Below are 16,896 nucleotides of genomic sequence, written 5' to 3'. Positions count from 1 at the left end.
ACCGAGTAGTATTTCCTTAGTGATAGTGATTGTCTTTAGTTCCCCACTCCCTGTGGCCCCTTGATTATCCATAGTAGCTGTCTGAGCTTCCATGCCAGCAGAAGCATATTTGATAAAATGGTCTCCATGCTCTGTGCAGAGCCTTGAGACAAGTTGGAACTGGAATCTTCCATGCTCCACGACATGCTTATGTATAAGCTCTCTGGCAGTCCACCCAGTGCACTTAACATTTCCTGATAGATGTGCAGCAGCCTTCTTCGCTAGCCTGGGCCCTCGAACTCTGCATCTGAGTCCACTGCAATAGATTGCGACCTTGCCTTCTGGCGAGCTGGCCCCTGTGGCATCCTATTCCCCCTGCCCTAGCTCCTGCGCTCTTGTGCCCGGTGAGTCACCACATGTAGCTACCTCCTCCAACCTAGCCTTAAAAACTACACTTGATGCTCATATCTGAACTAGTGCTTGCGAGAGTCAGATCAAAATATCGAATCATCTTCTGGAAGGCTGAGCTCCTCTTCCTCGACTGGCTGAGGGGTGTCCAGATTCTCAGCAGCTGAAAGACAGGAACAAGGGTTATCTTGTGGTGTTCCCACCATTGGTGGGCATGCTTTCAGCTGCCGAGGCCCTAAGCTCTGGCATTCCCTCCCTAAACCTCTCCGCTTCTCTACCTCTGTTTCCTCCATAAAACACTTCTTAAAACCTACCTCTTTGACCCTACCTCTTTGACCAAACTTTTAGTTATCTGCTCTAATATCTCCTTTTGTGGCTTTGTGTCAAATTTTGTTTGATAACACTCCTGTGAAGCACCTTGGGATGTTTTACTACGTTAAAGGCGCTATATAAATTCAAGTTGTTGTTATTGTTGTGGTGTGAAGGGAGAGCAGAGAGAAAGAAGTGGGTGTTGAAGCATCTACAACTTGTCATGCAGAGTGTGGGGTCAGGAAGAAGTCAGAAGGGATGAAGAGAATTAGCTATGAAGAAATCCTGCACAACATCATCTCCAGCATCGGCAGTGGCCACGGCCTCATGCCCATAATGGCCAGCGCTTTTTCTTTGTGGAGGGAGAGGGTCTACAAGCAGGCTCTTCGTCCTCCGGGGCCAACCTTCGACCTGCTGTTATGTGCAATTTTCTCCTGCAAGGAAGAAGGGAGTGTGTTAGTAAGAGTCTTGTGCGGTGTTTGGAGAATGTGGCCATCATGGTTGCATAGCTGATAGCCTGTTGTTTGTGAGATGTGAGGGGTTAAATTGGATAGACTCCGAAAACAGATGTGGGGTTCGCGATTACTCCGCGCATGTTAAATGTAATGCAGGCAGCACCGCAACTTCGTGCTGCCTGCTCATTAGAATGATTTCTGCATACAGCCAGCGCTAACCACGCTGTACATTGGCTGCACGCATCAGCAGGGGGCTCAATATCATTACTTCCTAGCACTACTTAAAGCTAGCCTGCACCTCTTAAAGTGATGGTGCATTGTGGCTGCTGGAGGTGCTGACATCTTTGGGAATAATCAACATTGGATGACGTGGGAGAGAACGTGCACAAGGTTTTCAGATGCTGTACTGGAAGTCTTAGTGGAGGAGGTGGAAAGGAGAAGAGATGTTCTGCATCTGCAGGTGGGCAGGAGGCCCTCCAGACACATAATGATAAGGCAGTGGGGACAGACAGCTGCGAAGGCCAGTGCCAGGAGTTTAGGCCCAAGGACCTGGATGCAGTGCCACAAGAAGTTTAATGACCTCACACGAGTGGTAAAGGTCAGTGAATGCATCTTCAAATACCATATCCTGAGGTACCACTAGCCTCAGCCACTGCTTAATTCACCACACCCTCAGCACTCACCTACCAACAATATCAATCAGAACTCATACCTAACATTCATATGTTTCATCTCACCCTCACACACTTAACACTTAGCCTCACATCCACATCTCACAGCATGCACACGCTACAAGCTATTCAACCATGACAGCCACATCACCCAAACATATTGCATGACATTCACTGACACACTTGGCTCTCTCTTGCAGAAGAAGGTAGCACACAACCAGAGGCAGCGGGTGATGTGCCTCAATAATTCCGAGACTCGAAGGTAGCAGAACAAAACAAGGCTTTTATTAACTTAGAACGAAACACATAAGCAAGAGAGATGTCGTCCTTCTGGAGACTGGGGCTAGACTGAAAGCTAGCTTACAAATGGGGCCAGGTATGGGCAGAGCCCTACACACAGCACATTCCAGTATACAATACAGCACATTCCAGTACACAATACAATGAGGTCTGGGGGAAGGGAAATGACACTGAAACCGATCTCAGTCACAGGCAGTGATGAATGGAAATATTTCATCACATTCACCCCTTCTATAGATTTAGTCTGTTCGGGGGTTTGATAGTCCTCTGCGACCGACGTGGCTGTTGCGGTGCCGCGGGTGTCGGCTGGGTGTCCCCGGTAGCCTCCTGGGTCTCTGCCGGGGGTGCCGCCAGGGTTGTTGAAGGGGTAGTTGGTGGGGGTGCCGTTGGTCGGTGTTCTTCCGGGGGTGATGAAAGAGTAGTGGGTGGGTAAGAGTTGCTGTGATCGTCGTTGCCGCTATTGCCGTGGTTGTTGTCGATGCCGGCTGGGGCGACGTCTTTTATGGACACGGTGTCCTCCCTTCCGTCGGCGTGCCGGACATATGCGTATTGGGGGTTGGCGTGGAGTAGGTGTACTGGCTCCACGAGAGGGTCCGTCTTGTGGCCCCTCACATGCCTTCGCACGAGTACCGGACCTGGGGTGGAGAGCCATGACGGCATGGATACGCCTGAGGTGGATTTCCGGGGAAAGACAAACATTCGTTCATGAGGCGTGGTATTAGTGGCCGTACACAATAGCGACCGTATCGAATGGAGCACATCCGAGAGGACTTCCTGCCAGCGGGAGATAGGGAGGCCCTTGGTCCTTAGAGCTAGAGTGACTGCTTTCCATACTGTCCCGTTCTCTCGCTCCACTTGGCCGTTACCCCGGGGGTTGTAGCTGGTGGTACGGCTCGTGGCGATCCCCCTGGACAGCATGTACTGGCGTAGCTCTTCACTCATGAAGGACGCCCCCCTATCCGTATGGATGTAGCTCGGCATACCGAACAGGCAGAACAGGCTGTTGAGGCATTTAATGACCGTGGCGCTGGTCATGTCTGGGCAGGGGAAGGCGAATGGGAACCGGGAGTATTCATCCACAATGTTCAGGAAGTAAACATTGCGGTCGACGGACGGGAGGGGGCCCTTGAAATCTAAGCTGAGCCGCTCAAAGGGCCGTGTAGCTTTGATTAAGTGGGCTCTATCTGGGCGGTAGAACCGAGGCTTGCACTCAGCGCAAGTGCGGCAGTTCCTGGTCAGGGACCGAACTTCCTCAATCGAGTAGGGTAAGTTACGGGACTTTATGAAGTGGAACAGCCGCGTGACCCCTGGGTGGCAGAGGTCGTTGTGGAGGGTCTGTAGCCGATCCCCGGTGGCGCTGGTACACATCCCTCGTGAGAGGGCGTCAGGGGATTCGTTAAGGGCCCCTGGCCGGTAAATGATGTCGTACTCGAAGGTGGAGAGCTCGATCCGCCACCTAAGAATCTTATCATTTTTAATCTTCCCCCTCTGTTTATTATTGAACATAAACGCTACCGACCGCTGGTCGGTAAGTAGGGTGAAGCGTTTGCCGGCTAGGTAGTGGCGCCAGTGGCGCACTGCCTCCACGATGGCTTGGGCCTCCTTTTCCACGGAGGAGTGTCTGATCTCGGGCCCTTGGAGGGTCCTCGAGAAGAAAGCTACGGGCCGCCCCGCCTGGTTGAGGGTGGCCGCCAAGGCGAAGTCAGACGCATCACTTTCCACTTGAAATGGAGTGTTCTCGTCCACTGCCTGTAGCGTGGCCCGCTCAATATCCTGCTTAATGCTTTTGAAGGCGGCGTGGGCCTCAGCAGAGAGCGGGAAAGAGGATGCTTTCAAGAGGGGGCGGGCTTTGTTGGAGTAGTTGGGGACCCATTGGGAATAATAAGAAAATAACCCCAGGCACCTTTTCAGGGCTTTGGGAGTGTTGGGCAGGGGCAGCTCCCGTAGGGGGCGCAATCGGTCGGGGTCTGGTCCGATTTCCCCATTCTCCACCACGCTGCCTAGTATGCAGAGGCGCGTGGTGTTGTAAACGCACTTGTCCTCGTTGTAGGTGAGGTTGAGTTTTTGTGCGGTTTTCAGGAACCTCTCGAGGTTCGAGTCGTGATCCTGCTGGTTGTGACCGCAGATGGTGACGTTGTCGAGGTAGGGGAAGGTTGCCTGCAAGTGGTGGTCATCGACCATGCGGTCCATCTCCCTCTGGAAGACCGAGACCCCATTCATCACCCCAAAGGGGACTCTGAGGAATTGGTAGAGGCGTCCGTTCGCCTCGAAGGCGGTGTACGGGCGGTCCTCTGGTCTGATAGGGAGCTGGTGGTACGCTGACTTGAGGTCAATGGTGGAGAACACCCGGTATTGGGCGATTTGGTTCACCATTTCTGATATGCGGGGTAGCGGGTAGGCGTCTAGTAGGGTGTACCTGTTGATCGTTTGACTATAGTCGATCACCACCCGTTTCTTCTCGCTACCCCTTACCACTACCACTTGGGCGCGCCACGGGCTGTTGCTGCGTTCAATAATGCGCTCTTTCAGGAGCCTGTCTACCTCGGTCGCGATAAACCGCCTGTCCTCCCAGCTGTACCTCCTGCTTTTGGTCGCTATTGGCCGGCAGTTAGGGGTAAGGTTCGCGAATAGCGAAGGCGGCTTTACCTTCAGGGTAGCCAGACCGCACACTGTGAGGGGCGGCTGGGACCCACCGTACTTGAGCGTGATGCTTTGGTGGTTGCACTGGAAATCCAGGCCCAAGATCACGCTCGCACATAGGTTCTTTATGATTAATACTTTAAAATTATCATATACAGTTCCGTTAATGCACAATTGTACCGTGCAGTAACCCAGAATGGTCGATGTCTGTGTTTTGTCAGCCATAGAGATGGTACCCTGAGTAGGGACCACCTTTAGGGAGAGTTGTTGTGCCAGTTCTGGGTGGATAAAGCTCTCCGTGCTTCCACTGTCAATTAAGCATTTAACCCGGCACCCGTTTACCTCGATGTCCACCATTGATCTGGATAGCGGGTGCGGCCTGGTCTGGTCCACTGTGACCGATGCCACTGTAGGGCCCTGATCGATACAAGATGGCGTCCACGCTGTCTGCTCACAAGATGGCGGACCCCACGAGGTCGGGCAAAATGGCGTCCAAGATGGCCGCTCCCACGGCGCACACGCGGCGGTGGCGGGTTTTCCGGCGGTTGGTTTTCCGGCGGGGTTCCCTCTGCACACCTTCCCGAAGTGCCCCTTCTTACCGCACTTAAAGCAGGTGGTGCCTTTCGCCGGGCACAGGTTTCTGGTGTGCTTTGGCTGCCCGCAGAAGTAGCAGTTGGGTCCCTGACGCGTCGCGGCTGTCGTAGGGCTTCTGGGGGGAGAGCGGGGCCCAGCCGGTGTCGGGCTGTCGGGCGGGGAAGATGCCTTCCAAGATGGCGGCGCCCTCGGCGCACACGTGGCGGCGTGGACGGCGCGGGCTGAAGAGTAGGCGTCCGAGTTTCTCTGGGCCACATCCAGGGATCGCGCGGTGTCCGCAGCCTGTTTCAGGTCCAACACCGTTTTTTCCAGCAGTCTTTGCCGGATGTAAGTGGAGCTGAGGCCTGTGATGAAGGCATCGCGAACAAGCTCGTCAGTGTACACTGCAGCTTTTACATCTCGGCACTTGCAGTCTTTGCCAAGCATTTTCAGGGTGCTTAGGAACTCCTCCACCGATTCCCCAGGTCGCTGTGCGCGGGTGGCGAGCAGGTGCCTAGCATACACCTCATTCGTAGGCTGCTGGTAATGCGCCTTTAAGATGTCGCAGGCGGCCAGGTACGTCTCGGCGTCTTGGATGAGGGGGTAAACCCGGTGGCTTACCCAATTCCGCAGAATTCCGAGTCTCATCCTTGCAGCGTCCGTAGCGTCTTTGACGGCTGCGGAATTGTCCAGGAAGAATTCCATACACTCAAACCAGTGTCCGAAGCGTGCTGATGCGTCCGGAGCATGTTGATCCAAATCCAAACGTTCGGGTTTCAGGAGTTGATCCATAGTGTTGAAAATAAGTTAATAAAATTGATGTGCCTCAATAATTCCGAGACTCGAAGGTAGCAGAACAAAACAAGGCTTTTATTAACTTAGAACGAAACACGTAAGCGAGAGAGATGTCGTCCTTCTGGAGACTGGGGCTAGACTGAAAGCTAGCTTACAAACGGGGCCAGGTATGGGCGGAGCCCTACACACAGCACATTCCAGTATACAATACAGCACATTCCAGTGCACAATACAATGAGGTCTGGGGGAAGGGAAATGACACTGAAACCGATCTCAGTCACAGGCAGTGATGAATGGAAATATTTCATCACAGCGGGAACTTAGTGGAGGAGGAGAGGCATGCCTGCATGTTCTAAACCCCTTGAAGGAGACAGTGCTAGCCATTATGGGAAGGGCCATTGCTGAGGCTTTGGCCACTGGTGGGGCTGAACCCATTGAAGATGACGGTATGCTCATACCTAATCCTCGTTCTTGCATTCCACTTCCCCCTCATCCCATAATCTCTTCTGACTTACAAGCTGCAGATGGTGTAAGCCTCCACTTCTTATTTTCTCCTCTTCCCTCACCACAACCTTACCCTTGCCCCTTTTTCCTTTCAGATACCCAAGAACTGCAACCTGCCCAGGCAGTGGAGGAAGACCAAGAAGGCAGTGATGAAGATGACACACTGCGACTCGATTTCAGACTCTCAGCCAGAAACTCAGATACTGACACTGCGCTTATCTTAGAGGTTAGCATAGAGGCGGGCTCTGTACGTGGTGAGACACTGGACACAAGTGCGCTGCAGCCAACACAGGAGGCAAGGATAGCGCAGCTGACAGCTCGCCGGAGGTCACACAAGAGTTCTGCTGCAAAGGACTCAGATGAGGACTTCGATGGGCCAGGCTACAGAAAAAAGCTGATGGGTGCACACAACAAAATGCTTGGTGCCAGAAAGCCTGTGTCCAATGTCAAGGAGCATGGAGGGGTACAGCACCAACTTGACACAGGGTTTTGCGCAGAGCTTGGAGCCCACCATTTCCAATGTGGAACTGGATGCCAACACCATCAACACACTTTGGAACCAACCATGATGTAGCACAAGTACCAGCCACCCAAAATCTGAGTGCTGCAGTGGAAGCTCAGACTGCTGCCATCATGGCTGTGGATACCACTGTTCAAAGGGGCTTCCAGGGTGTCACAGTAGTCCAGCAACCTGTCCTCCAACAGATTACTAAGATGGCTGAGATACTTCCCCGGAGGAGTGGCAGTGGCTCCATGGAGCACAATCCTGCTGTCCTCTCTCAGGATGACAGCATTTGTGCCTGCACCCTTGCCACTCCACCAATGCCCTTGCTGTTGCCTGTCAGCCAGCCAGCCCAGACTACTGCCGCCCATGTCGAGATGGTGCAGTCTGAAACTAGGTCTTCTAGGCCCGAGGTCGTCCTCCAAGGCCGTCAGCAGTCTTCCACAAGCCATGCTGCAGCCATTGGGATAGCACTTCGTAGGAGGATTAGGACGGGCAAAGTCACATGGAAGACAGGCACTAAGGGGATGCACAAGGGTGATTAGTTTAAATAGAAACAGAAAATACTGAAAATACTCAGCAGGACAGGCAGCATCTGTGGAGAGAGAAACAGAGTTAACGTTTCAAGTCGATGACCTTTCGTCAAATGCTTTTGCTTTCGATTAGTTTAATTTTGTATGCAATATGGCATGATTTAATTTATAAATTTGGTTTGGATTGTGTATTTTGTGTTGGCTTTTATTTTTGCATTGTGGCCAAGAGGATGATGTGATGGTCAGTTACAGAGGGAAGGGAAGGTGTGAGGGGCTGTTGGTGAATGGGGAATTGGGATTGAGGTTGCTGGTATTATACATGAATTAGTTCTTCATGTACAGCCCAGGCAGAAAGGGGCTGTCTCGGTTGCAGCCTCCCTTCCTCTTCCTCTTCCTCTTCCTCCTCTTCTACCTCCTCCTCCTCGTAGGAGCATAGTAACATAGGAACAGGAGTAGACCACTGAGCCCCTCGAGCCTGTTCCACCATTCAATGAGATCATAGCTGATCTGTGACCTAACGCCATATACCTGCCTTTGGCCCATATCCCTTAATACCTTTAGTTAACAAAAAGCTATCAATCTCCGATTTAAAATTAACAATTGATCTAGCATCAATTGCCATTTGGGAAGAGAGTTCCAAACTTCTACCACCCTTTGTGTGTAGAAGTGTTTCCCAATTTCACTCCTGAAAGGTCTGGCTCTAATTTTTAGACTATGCCCCCCTAGTCCTAGAATCTCCAACCAGTGGAAATAGTTTCTCTCTATCTCCCCTATCTGTTTCCCTTAATATCTTGAAAATTTCGATCAGATCACACCTTAACCGTCTAAATTCTAGGAATACATCCCTAATTTGTGTAATCTCTTCTCGTAACTTAACCCTTGAAGTCCGGGTATCATTCTGGTAAACCTACGCTGCACTCCCTCCAAGGACCATGTATCCTTCCTATTATTGTTTAAAATAGTTATTTCATGTAATTTATAGTTTATTTAAAAAATGATGTTTTTTTAAAATTTATTTGAAGGTTTAGTGATGTTTTGGGGCCGTAGTATTTATAAGGTTTGACAGCTCCTCTTGTCAAACTTATGAATGGAGCATTCCCTGCTCCGATTGGCTCCCCATGGCCCACGTGATCCCAGGGGCCGCATCGAACTAACTGCGCCCCTGGGATACGCAAGCACTGCGCGCCGGCAGCTGGAGCAGGCCCCGGATCGGAATTCCACGCGGGCCCACAGCTCAATGGCTGGCGCGCAAGGTAAGTGCAGGTCGGGGGCTTGCACCCGCGGGAAGCCCCCGACCCGAATTTCTGGGCCAATATCTCCAGCTCCAGCCTGGAAGGAGCCAAATGCATAAAAGTGCAAAGTCACGGTCACCTTCACAGTCACTGACAATGCGGTCCTTGCCCTGCTCTGGGGTTGCAGTTGTAGCTGCAGCAGTTGGAAGATTTCAGTGACAACCTCCTTACTGAACCGTAGTATAGATGTCTCAAACATTGGTCGCTGAGGTTCAGGTAGGTAAATTGCTCCTTGAACACCCTGGGTGGATATTGCCTCCTGCTGAGAGCCCTTGTCCCCCTCCTCCACCGCCTTCTTCTAACAGCTTGTCCTGCTGTGCATGGCCTCTGCTCATTGTCCCAGTCATGCTCGATTCCAAGAGGAAGGCCTACTAGTTCACCCATGTCTGGGAGCAACTGGTTTGTGCAGAAGCCTTGAAGTCAGCAAAAAGTACTTCAGCACCTGCCACACCATTCCCTGTAGATTTTTGAAACTTGAACCAATAAGGAAAGCACAAAATATGTGTAAAATTGTAGCAACAGCCGGAAGAAATAAACCAGCAACTAATGTTTAAGTAGTTGATGATTCCTTTAAATAGCGCTGGTTAGGGGGGCAGGGGTCCTTCATACTGCTTAACATTGTGTTCAGCAATGCGAGTTTAAGAGAGGACGTCGACTGGAGCGTGGATCTCCAAAATGGCAGCGCTGGAGTCAAATCAGCATTGGACTCTGATTGGCATCATGCTCTGCATATTTCCACTGAACATAAGTGTGTGCGTGGTAACCCCTTTACCAATATGGCGTAAGGCGCCTGGCACGTTTTGCATCAGAAGTGTGCACAAGCACCATTTTGGAACCCTTGAGTACCTTTGAGGCGGTAAGTAGTGCAGCTGTGAGCAGAGAGCATGAGAGCAAGCAGTCTACTTACCTAACAATTTTAGTTAGATCATTACATTTCTTGCAGCATTGCAGCCACGTCCTGGGTGCAGTGTTCCTGGCATTGACATGCTTTGCAACTTCTTACCACTGTTAGGAAAGTAGATGCCTGGAGGGCATCCTGCTCCTGGATGGAAGAGGATGTCCCGCCCCTGGACGGAAGAGGATGTCCCTCCTCCTCTACTGCTTGCACAAGGGCCTCAAAGGCAGCATCGGACAACCTTGGTGCCCACTCACTTTCTCCTTCAGCCATTTTTTCAAGAGAAGTTCTTGCTTGGTGCCTGCAACCAGAATGTACCTCTCCTTTAAGAGGTGCTGGCTACTTTTATGTGGCGTTCTAGATGCCGGACATACGGCCACCCCACCCCCGCCAATAGGCATGCAGCAAATGAGTAGTGCTGGTTGCACTCCTGCATTACTATATAATCATAAGGCAGAACAAACATGTTCTGCTTGAGCCAATAATAGCTTGCCCTGCACTCGCTTCTGGGCACAATCGAATTTCTAGGCCTCAGTCTGCTAATTTTATCAATTGGTGTGTAGCTCAAAGGTTATGTTTTAATACTAATAATAAACCAGTTTAGAGATCATATCTATTTTTCCTCAGAATACTTGGAAAACCTCGAATTTCTGTTGAAAAAGAAGAAGGTTATCCTCTTTTAGGTGAGTTTACATTTATACCATAGATGTGCCATATATGTAGCCACATAATGCATTTACATAATGACTTTTAGGTTATTATTGAATGTTTAATGGATAAATAAAGTGTTGTAATATTTGTTGCACTTATATTCAAATAGCAAACTTTTTTCAAAGTTTTCTTGTTTTCTTTTTTGCCGAGCTGCTTGATCTATTGTTATTTCAGATATGCAACCAATTTATAGCAATATACATGAATAAAAAAATGCCTTGCAGCATTTTACATGAATATTTCTCCAGCTGAAGTATATACTGCCGCCTTGTGATGTAGGAAAAATATTAATGTACAATAACAAAGCAAATTTGCAAATGCTTAGGAAATAATTTGGAACAGATATTCTTCATCAAAAGGGAAATGTTGGCTGACTTTACATGTTGTTAATGGCAGTGTCTATAACAGTATCTTAAAGGGAAAGCTATTCTTGTTGTTTTAATAGTAATAGTAAATCCTACATATTTCAAGTATTCGCCAGCATTGAAGCAAAATTTTTAACCACCATTTATGGGAATTTTTAGAGTCTCTAAGAATCATTAGAACTCCATTAAATATTGTTGCAAATAAACAGGAGAAAAAGTGGGATAATCCTGGAGTATCAAATTGCAAAATGCATTGACATCAGCATCTAGCAATATCTTGTAAATGACCTGGGGATAAAATATTGACGGTTATATAATCTGAAATATAATAAAGGTCTGATTTTCCAAATGCACACTTTGCCTGATAGCTGGTGGCAAGAGCTGTCCCCTCATAATGGCGAGCTTGTGTAGCATACTACCACAAATTTTGATACCCAGTCAGCTGAGTACCGTAGGGCTTCTCCAGAGCGGTCTAGGCAGCGGAAGCGTTGCTTGAGGATCTGAATGGTGTGGTCTATAATGTTCCTTCTGGCAGCATGGCTCTGATTGTAGGCCTGCTGTGCACATGTCTGTGCGTTCTGGACTGGAATTATGAACCATGTCATGAGTGGAAAACCCTTGTCAACCAGTAGCCAGCGTTTGACTTGCCATGGTGAGTCAATTACTGGTGGTGCAATGGTAAGCCACAGAATGAAAGAATCATGACAGTTGCCAGGAGAACAGACATTCACCTGCATAATGCACTGCCTGTGGTCGTACACCAGATTCACACTGAGGGAGTGGAATCTCTTTCAGTTCGTGAAAATGGACGCGTTCACATGAGGTGCATACACAAGGCAATATGCGTGCAGTCAGTGGCACCCTGCACCATGGGGAAGCCTGCAATACGTGCACCCTCGTGCTCACTCCGCCTGCTTGTCTCTGGCAAGAGGGAATGATATTAAACTGCCTCAGTGACGTCGCTCATGCAGCAGTGCACTGCAGACTGCGAGATGTTGCCTGTATCTCCAACAGCAGCCTGAAAGGAGCCAGATGCATAAAAGTTAAGAGCCACGGTCACCTTGACAGCCACAGGCAATGTTGTCCTTGCCCTGCTTTGAGGTTGCAGCTGTGGCTGTAGCAGTTGACAGATTTCAGTCACAATCTCTTTTGTAAAGCAAAGATGTCTCGTGCATTGGTCCTCGCTGAAGTTAAGGTAAGTGAATTGCTCCCTAAAGACCCTTGGTGGATATGGCCTCTTGCTGAGTGCAATTCTCCTCCTCCTCCTCCTCCCTCTTCTAGCAGCTTGTCCTGCCCTGCATGGCCTTTCTTAATTCTCCCAGACATGTTCAATTCACTAGATCTGGCTAGATCACATAAAGCACCATCGGGTCCTGCTGTCCTATGGCCACAATTCCAAGATCATCCTGGAATGCAAAGTTAACCCCTGGCTTCTCTTCTCCACTACAAACCGTCTTCTTAAACTTCTCTCCCCTGTCCCTTCCACCCTCACCTCCAACAATAAGTGAGAGGAGTTCATGGACTTCTATATCACTAAGATTGAGGCCATCCATTCAGCTGCCCCGACTGCTTCCCTCCCATCCCCTTGCCCACTGGGCCAAACTTCCCCCAAGGTTCCCCCTGCCCTAGCCCTGAACTTGCACCTTTCTTTAGTTTCTCTCATATCTCCACTCATGCCCTCTCTGAGCTCATCTTGTCCATGAGAACCACCTCCTGCACCCTCAATCCTATTCACACTAAACGTCTGACCACGCAACTTACTGTCCTGCCCCCCATAATAGCTGATATTGTTAACGGTTCCCTCTCCTCAGGTACTGTCCCCCTCCCCTTCAAATCTGATGTTATCACCCTCCTCCTGAAAAAACCCACCCTTGATCCCTCTGTCCTTTCAACAACTTTCAGCCCCATCTACAATCTCCCTTTCCTCTCCAAAGTCCTTGCTCCCAATCAATGTCCATCATTCCTGCAACTCCATGTTTGAACCTCTTCAGTCAGGTTTCTTCCCCATGCCACAGCACTGAAATGGCCCTTATCAAAATCACAAATTACAGATATGACTGTGACCATGGTAAATTATCCTTCCTCATCATTATTGACCTGTCTGCAGCCTTTGACATGGCTGATCACACCATCTACCTCCAACGCCGCTCCTCCATTGTCCAGATGGGACTGCCCTCTCCTGGTTCTATTCCTATCTATCCAGTTGTAGCCAGAGAATCTCCTGCAATGGCTTCTCCTCCCACTCCTGCACTGTTACCTCTGGAGTCCCCCAAAGATCTATCTTTGGCCTGAATGTTCCCTGTAAGCTAAGCGGCCACACAGCACTCCAGGGATCCCACACAGCTGACTTGCCGTTTTTTTAATGCAAAAAACCGCGCATGCATAGCATTTTGAATGGCCCGTGCAACCAATTAAAGGGGGTCACGCCACGCCAAAAAAAAATTACAGGGAACATTGCTTGGCCCTCTCCTATTTCTTATCTATATGCTGCCCCTCAGTGACATCATCTGAAAACACAGCGCCAGGTTCCACATGTACCCAGCTCTACCTCACCACCACCTCTCTTGACCCCTCCACTGCCGCAAATGTTACATGCTACCTGTCCGACATCAAGTATTGGATGGTCGCCGCCACAAATTCCATTCCCTAGCCACCGACTCCATTCCCCTCCCTGGCCACTGTCTGAGGCTGAACTGGACTGTTCACAACCTGGGCATCCTATTTGACCCTGAGCTGAGCTTCTGACCACATATCCTCTCCATCACCAAGACTGCCTACTTCCACCTCCTTAATATCACCTGTCTCTGCCCCTGCCTCAGCTCAACTGCTGCTAAAACCCTCATCCATGCCTTTGTTATCTCTAGACTCGACCATTCCAATGCCTCCCACTTTGCACCCTCTGTAAATTTGAACTCAGCCAAAACTTTGCTGCCCATATCCTAACTCGCACCAATCTCCCATCACCCCTGTACTTGCTGACCTACACTGGTTGCCAGTCTGGAAGCCTCGATATTAAAATTCTCATTTTTGTTATCAAATCCCTCCATAACCTCACCCCTCCCTATTTCTGTAACCTCCTCCAGCCCTACAACCCTCTGAGATCTCTGCGCACCTCCAATTCTGGCATCTTGCACATCCCCGATTCGCATCGTTCCCCCATTGGAGGCTGTGCATTTAGCGGCCTGGGCTCTAAGCTCTGGAATTCTCTCCCTAAACCTCTCAACCTTGCTACCTCTCTCTGCTCCTTTAAGATTCCCTAAAACCTACTCATTGACCAAGCTTTTGGTCACCTGTCTTTATGTGGCTCGGTGTCAAATCTTATTTGATAACACTCTTGTGAAGGGCCTTAGGATGTTTTGCTACATTAAAGGCACTATATAAATGCAAGTTGTAATTTGGTTACCTTTCAAGGTTTAACCTTCTTTCAAGGTTGAAAAGCCCAAGCTTTACCAGTCTTTCCTCATAACTCAGTCCTCTGAAGCTGAGGATTTTTCTCTACACCATCTCTAGGGTTTGAATGGCACCCTTGTGATGGTTTAAATGCTGATTCAAAGAAGGAGATGGCACTTTACATAATTTAATTGGATTCACGCCAAAATGGTTGGCTCAATTTGTGTCTTTTTTTCATCTTTTCTGTATTAAATACATATTGAAAAATGTTAACACCAACAAAAGGGACGTTATTGCAAGTATATCATCTTCCCTATGACATTAGGTCAGTATTAAAAAGTTAGCTGCCAGGAATTTCCTTGGAGCTTCTTCCATTCTGCTGCCGTAACTTTCGCAGAAACCCCGTTTATGCACAAATATGGGGTATCTGGCGAACTTCCACAAAAGTTATGGCAGCAGAGTGGGAGAAGCCCTAAGGAAAATCTTGGTAATGGACACTTAGAAAATAGGAACAGTTCATTTCCAGTCTTTACCTCAGACTTAGAGAAGATTCTGGATTTATTTGATTTGACTGACTAAAATCTTTTACATTTATTAAGGTCGTGACAAAGAGATGAAGATTTTCCACAAGGCTCTGAAGAAATTTATTGCAGCAAAGTCCAATCAGTCTATTAACTGTTGCCAGGTGATTATGTATGAGGGGACAGTTGGGTATGGAAAAAGCAAACTTCTAGCTGAAATCATCCGCTCATCACAAAATGAAGACATGAGGTTTGTGTTTCAATTACAATTTTTCATTACAAATATTTGAAATAAGATTTAGTCCTATTTGTATTAAGTATTAAATGGAAAGTTTATTCATATCAGCTAAAGAACCTACCAGAAATGATTATTAGTGGCCAAATTGTTTTACAAGAAAGAAACTTTAGTCAGCTGTCTATTTCCGCCTGTTTCAGGCAGGCAGTTGGCCAATGGGACTTAACCGAGGCCCAGGAGTAAAAGTAGCCTGGGCCTCAAATTGATGACATCGGGGAGGTGAGATTTGATGTCGCACCGCCCCCTGCCCGCCCACAACTAGCTCCCAATTAAAATCTCCCTAGGATTCTGTAATGAAGGAATATATATCCTTTGTACAACATGAAAGTAATGAAATGTTAGTGTAAATTAAATAGTCAACGTTTCATTTTATCTCTGATACAGGGTGTTACCATTTGAATTAGGGAAAATGGATATCACAGAGCCCTATTATGCCATTCAAACCATGATGGCTCTGCTGCTTCAGGTGAACCACTGTAAAAGTTATGCAGAACGAGAAAGAGTCTTACTTAGCAAGATAACAAAGCCAGAGTTGGTTGAAGATTTATGTCTTCTGAATGACCTTCTTTTTATAAAGGTACTGAAATAGCCAATCTCTCATTTGAAAACATTAACCAAATGCACTTTTACATATGGTATCCTTGTAGTTGGTGTCTCAGAAGATCGATCATAATGTGCTAACTCCCTGAATTTGCAATACTAAAACTAGCTTTCTTGTCTCAGTAAAGAGTATAGACATACATTTTCATAGGGCTACCATTCTGTCATCAGGATCAGAGAACTGATTTTAGCAATGTAATCGTGAAGAGCCAGCAAAAGAAGTCACTCTCTGACAACCTGAAGTACAGAAGCACTAAGTATTAAGCTACTTCAAGTTAGTGATGAGAAATTCGCAAATATTAATCAATCTGTTGACTAGTTCCTGTTTGTGTAATCAATGTCATCGGACACCAAAAATAAACATGCTCATAGAGAAGTTTAACTCAACAGAACTTATTTACAGTACTGTGCAGATCAAGAACTAATTACCTAAACTAGAGAACAGGGGGGAAAAATTGGGTGGCGCCCCCTTTGGGGCACTAACTTCGCCGGGGTGCTACTTTTAGCGCCCCAAAAAAGTTAGCGCCCCCACGCCCGCACTTCACCGGTAGCACCCCAAGAGGGAGGCGGGGCGCTACTGGAAGCGCCCCACCTCTTGGGGTGCTGCGAGTGAATAACGCGACACTGCGGCAGGCCGTTCCCCCCCCTTATTAAAAAGGGGGGGCTTAGCACAGTGCGACCCGGGGCCCAGCTGGTCCACCAGGGATCGGAGAGCCGGCAAAAAAGCCCGGCACTCAAGAGAAGTGCTGGGCTCACGGAGCACAGCTGGCACTCCGCGGTGGGGCTGCACAGAAGGCCGGGGACAGCAAAGCAGGCAGGTGCTGGCAGGCGGCCAGCAACAAAAATGGCCGGCCGGCACCTTCCCTTTAATTTGCACCGCCCCCGGCTGCAGGTAGGCCCCCCTGACCCTGTTAGACATAGAGTCCGGCGGTAAGTCGGGGCTCTACTGAAGATCGCAGCTGGGGTGCGAGCGGGGTGCTGCACACACCGATGATGTCACCACAGCGCCGCAGGCACTAACCTCTGCCGCCGCCGCTAACCTTCCCGCTGAATTTCGCGGGAGGCGTTAGCAGCAGCACGCCCAGGCGCTAGTTGCTTTGCGCCCCGTTAGCGACCTCTTAGGGCACTAACGGGATGCGCAAATCAACCACATTTTTC

The 16,896-nt window shown here is 48.9% G+C and overlaps 1 protein-coding gene across 1 annotated transcript in view; it reads left to right on the top strand.

Annotated features, from left to right (window-relative positions):
- LOC147120454 (adenylate cyclase type 10-like) overlaps positions 1–16,163 on the top strand; it is a 135,863-nt gene extending 119,700 nt beyond the window's left edge. The window contains exons 12-14 of the mRNA XM_085986417.1: positions 10,484–10,539; positions 14,922–15,093; positions 15,523–16,163. Of these exons, the coding sequence (XP_085842543.1) occupies positions 10,484–10,539; positions 14,922–15,093; positions 15,523–15,727 (433 nt within the window). The 3' untranslated portion in view covers positions 15,728–16,163. The remainder of the gene's footprint in view (positions 1–10,483; positions 10,540–14,921; positions 15,094–15,522) is intronic.
- Positions 16,164–16,896: the final 733 nt, after the last annotated feature.

This window comes from Somniosus microcephalus, chromosome 4 (assembly GCF_052327205.1).
Source record: "Somniosus microcephalus isolate GS21.2 chromosome 4, FLI_Smic_1.0, whole genome shotgun sequence".
Classification (NCBI taxonomy): Eukaryota; Metazoa; Chordata; class Chondrichthyes; order Squaliformes; family Somniosidae; genus Somniosus; species Somniosus microcephalus.
This window is presented reverse-complemented; position numbering and strand designations above follow the sequence as displayed.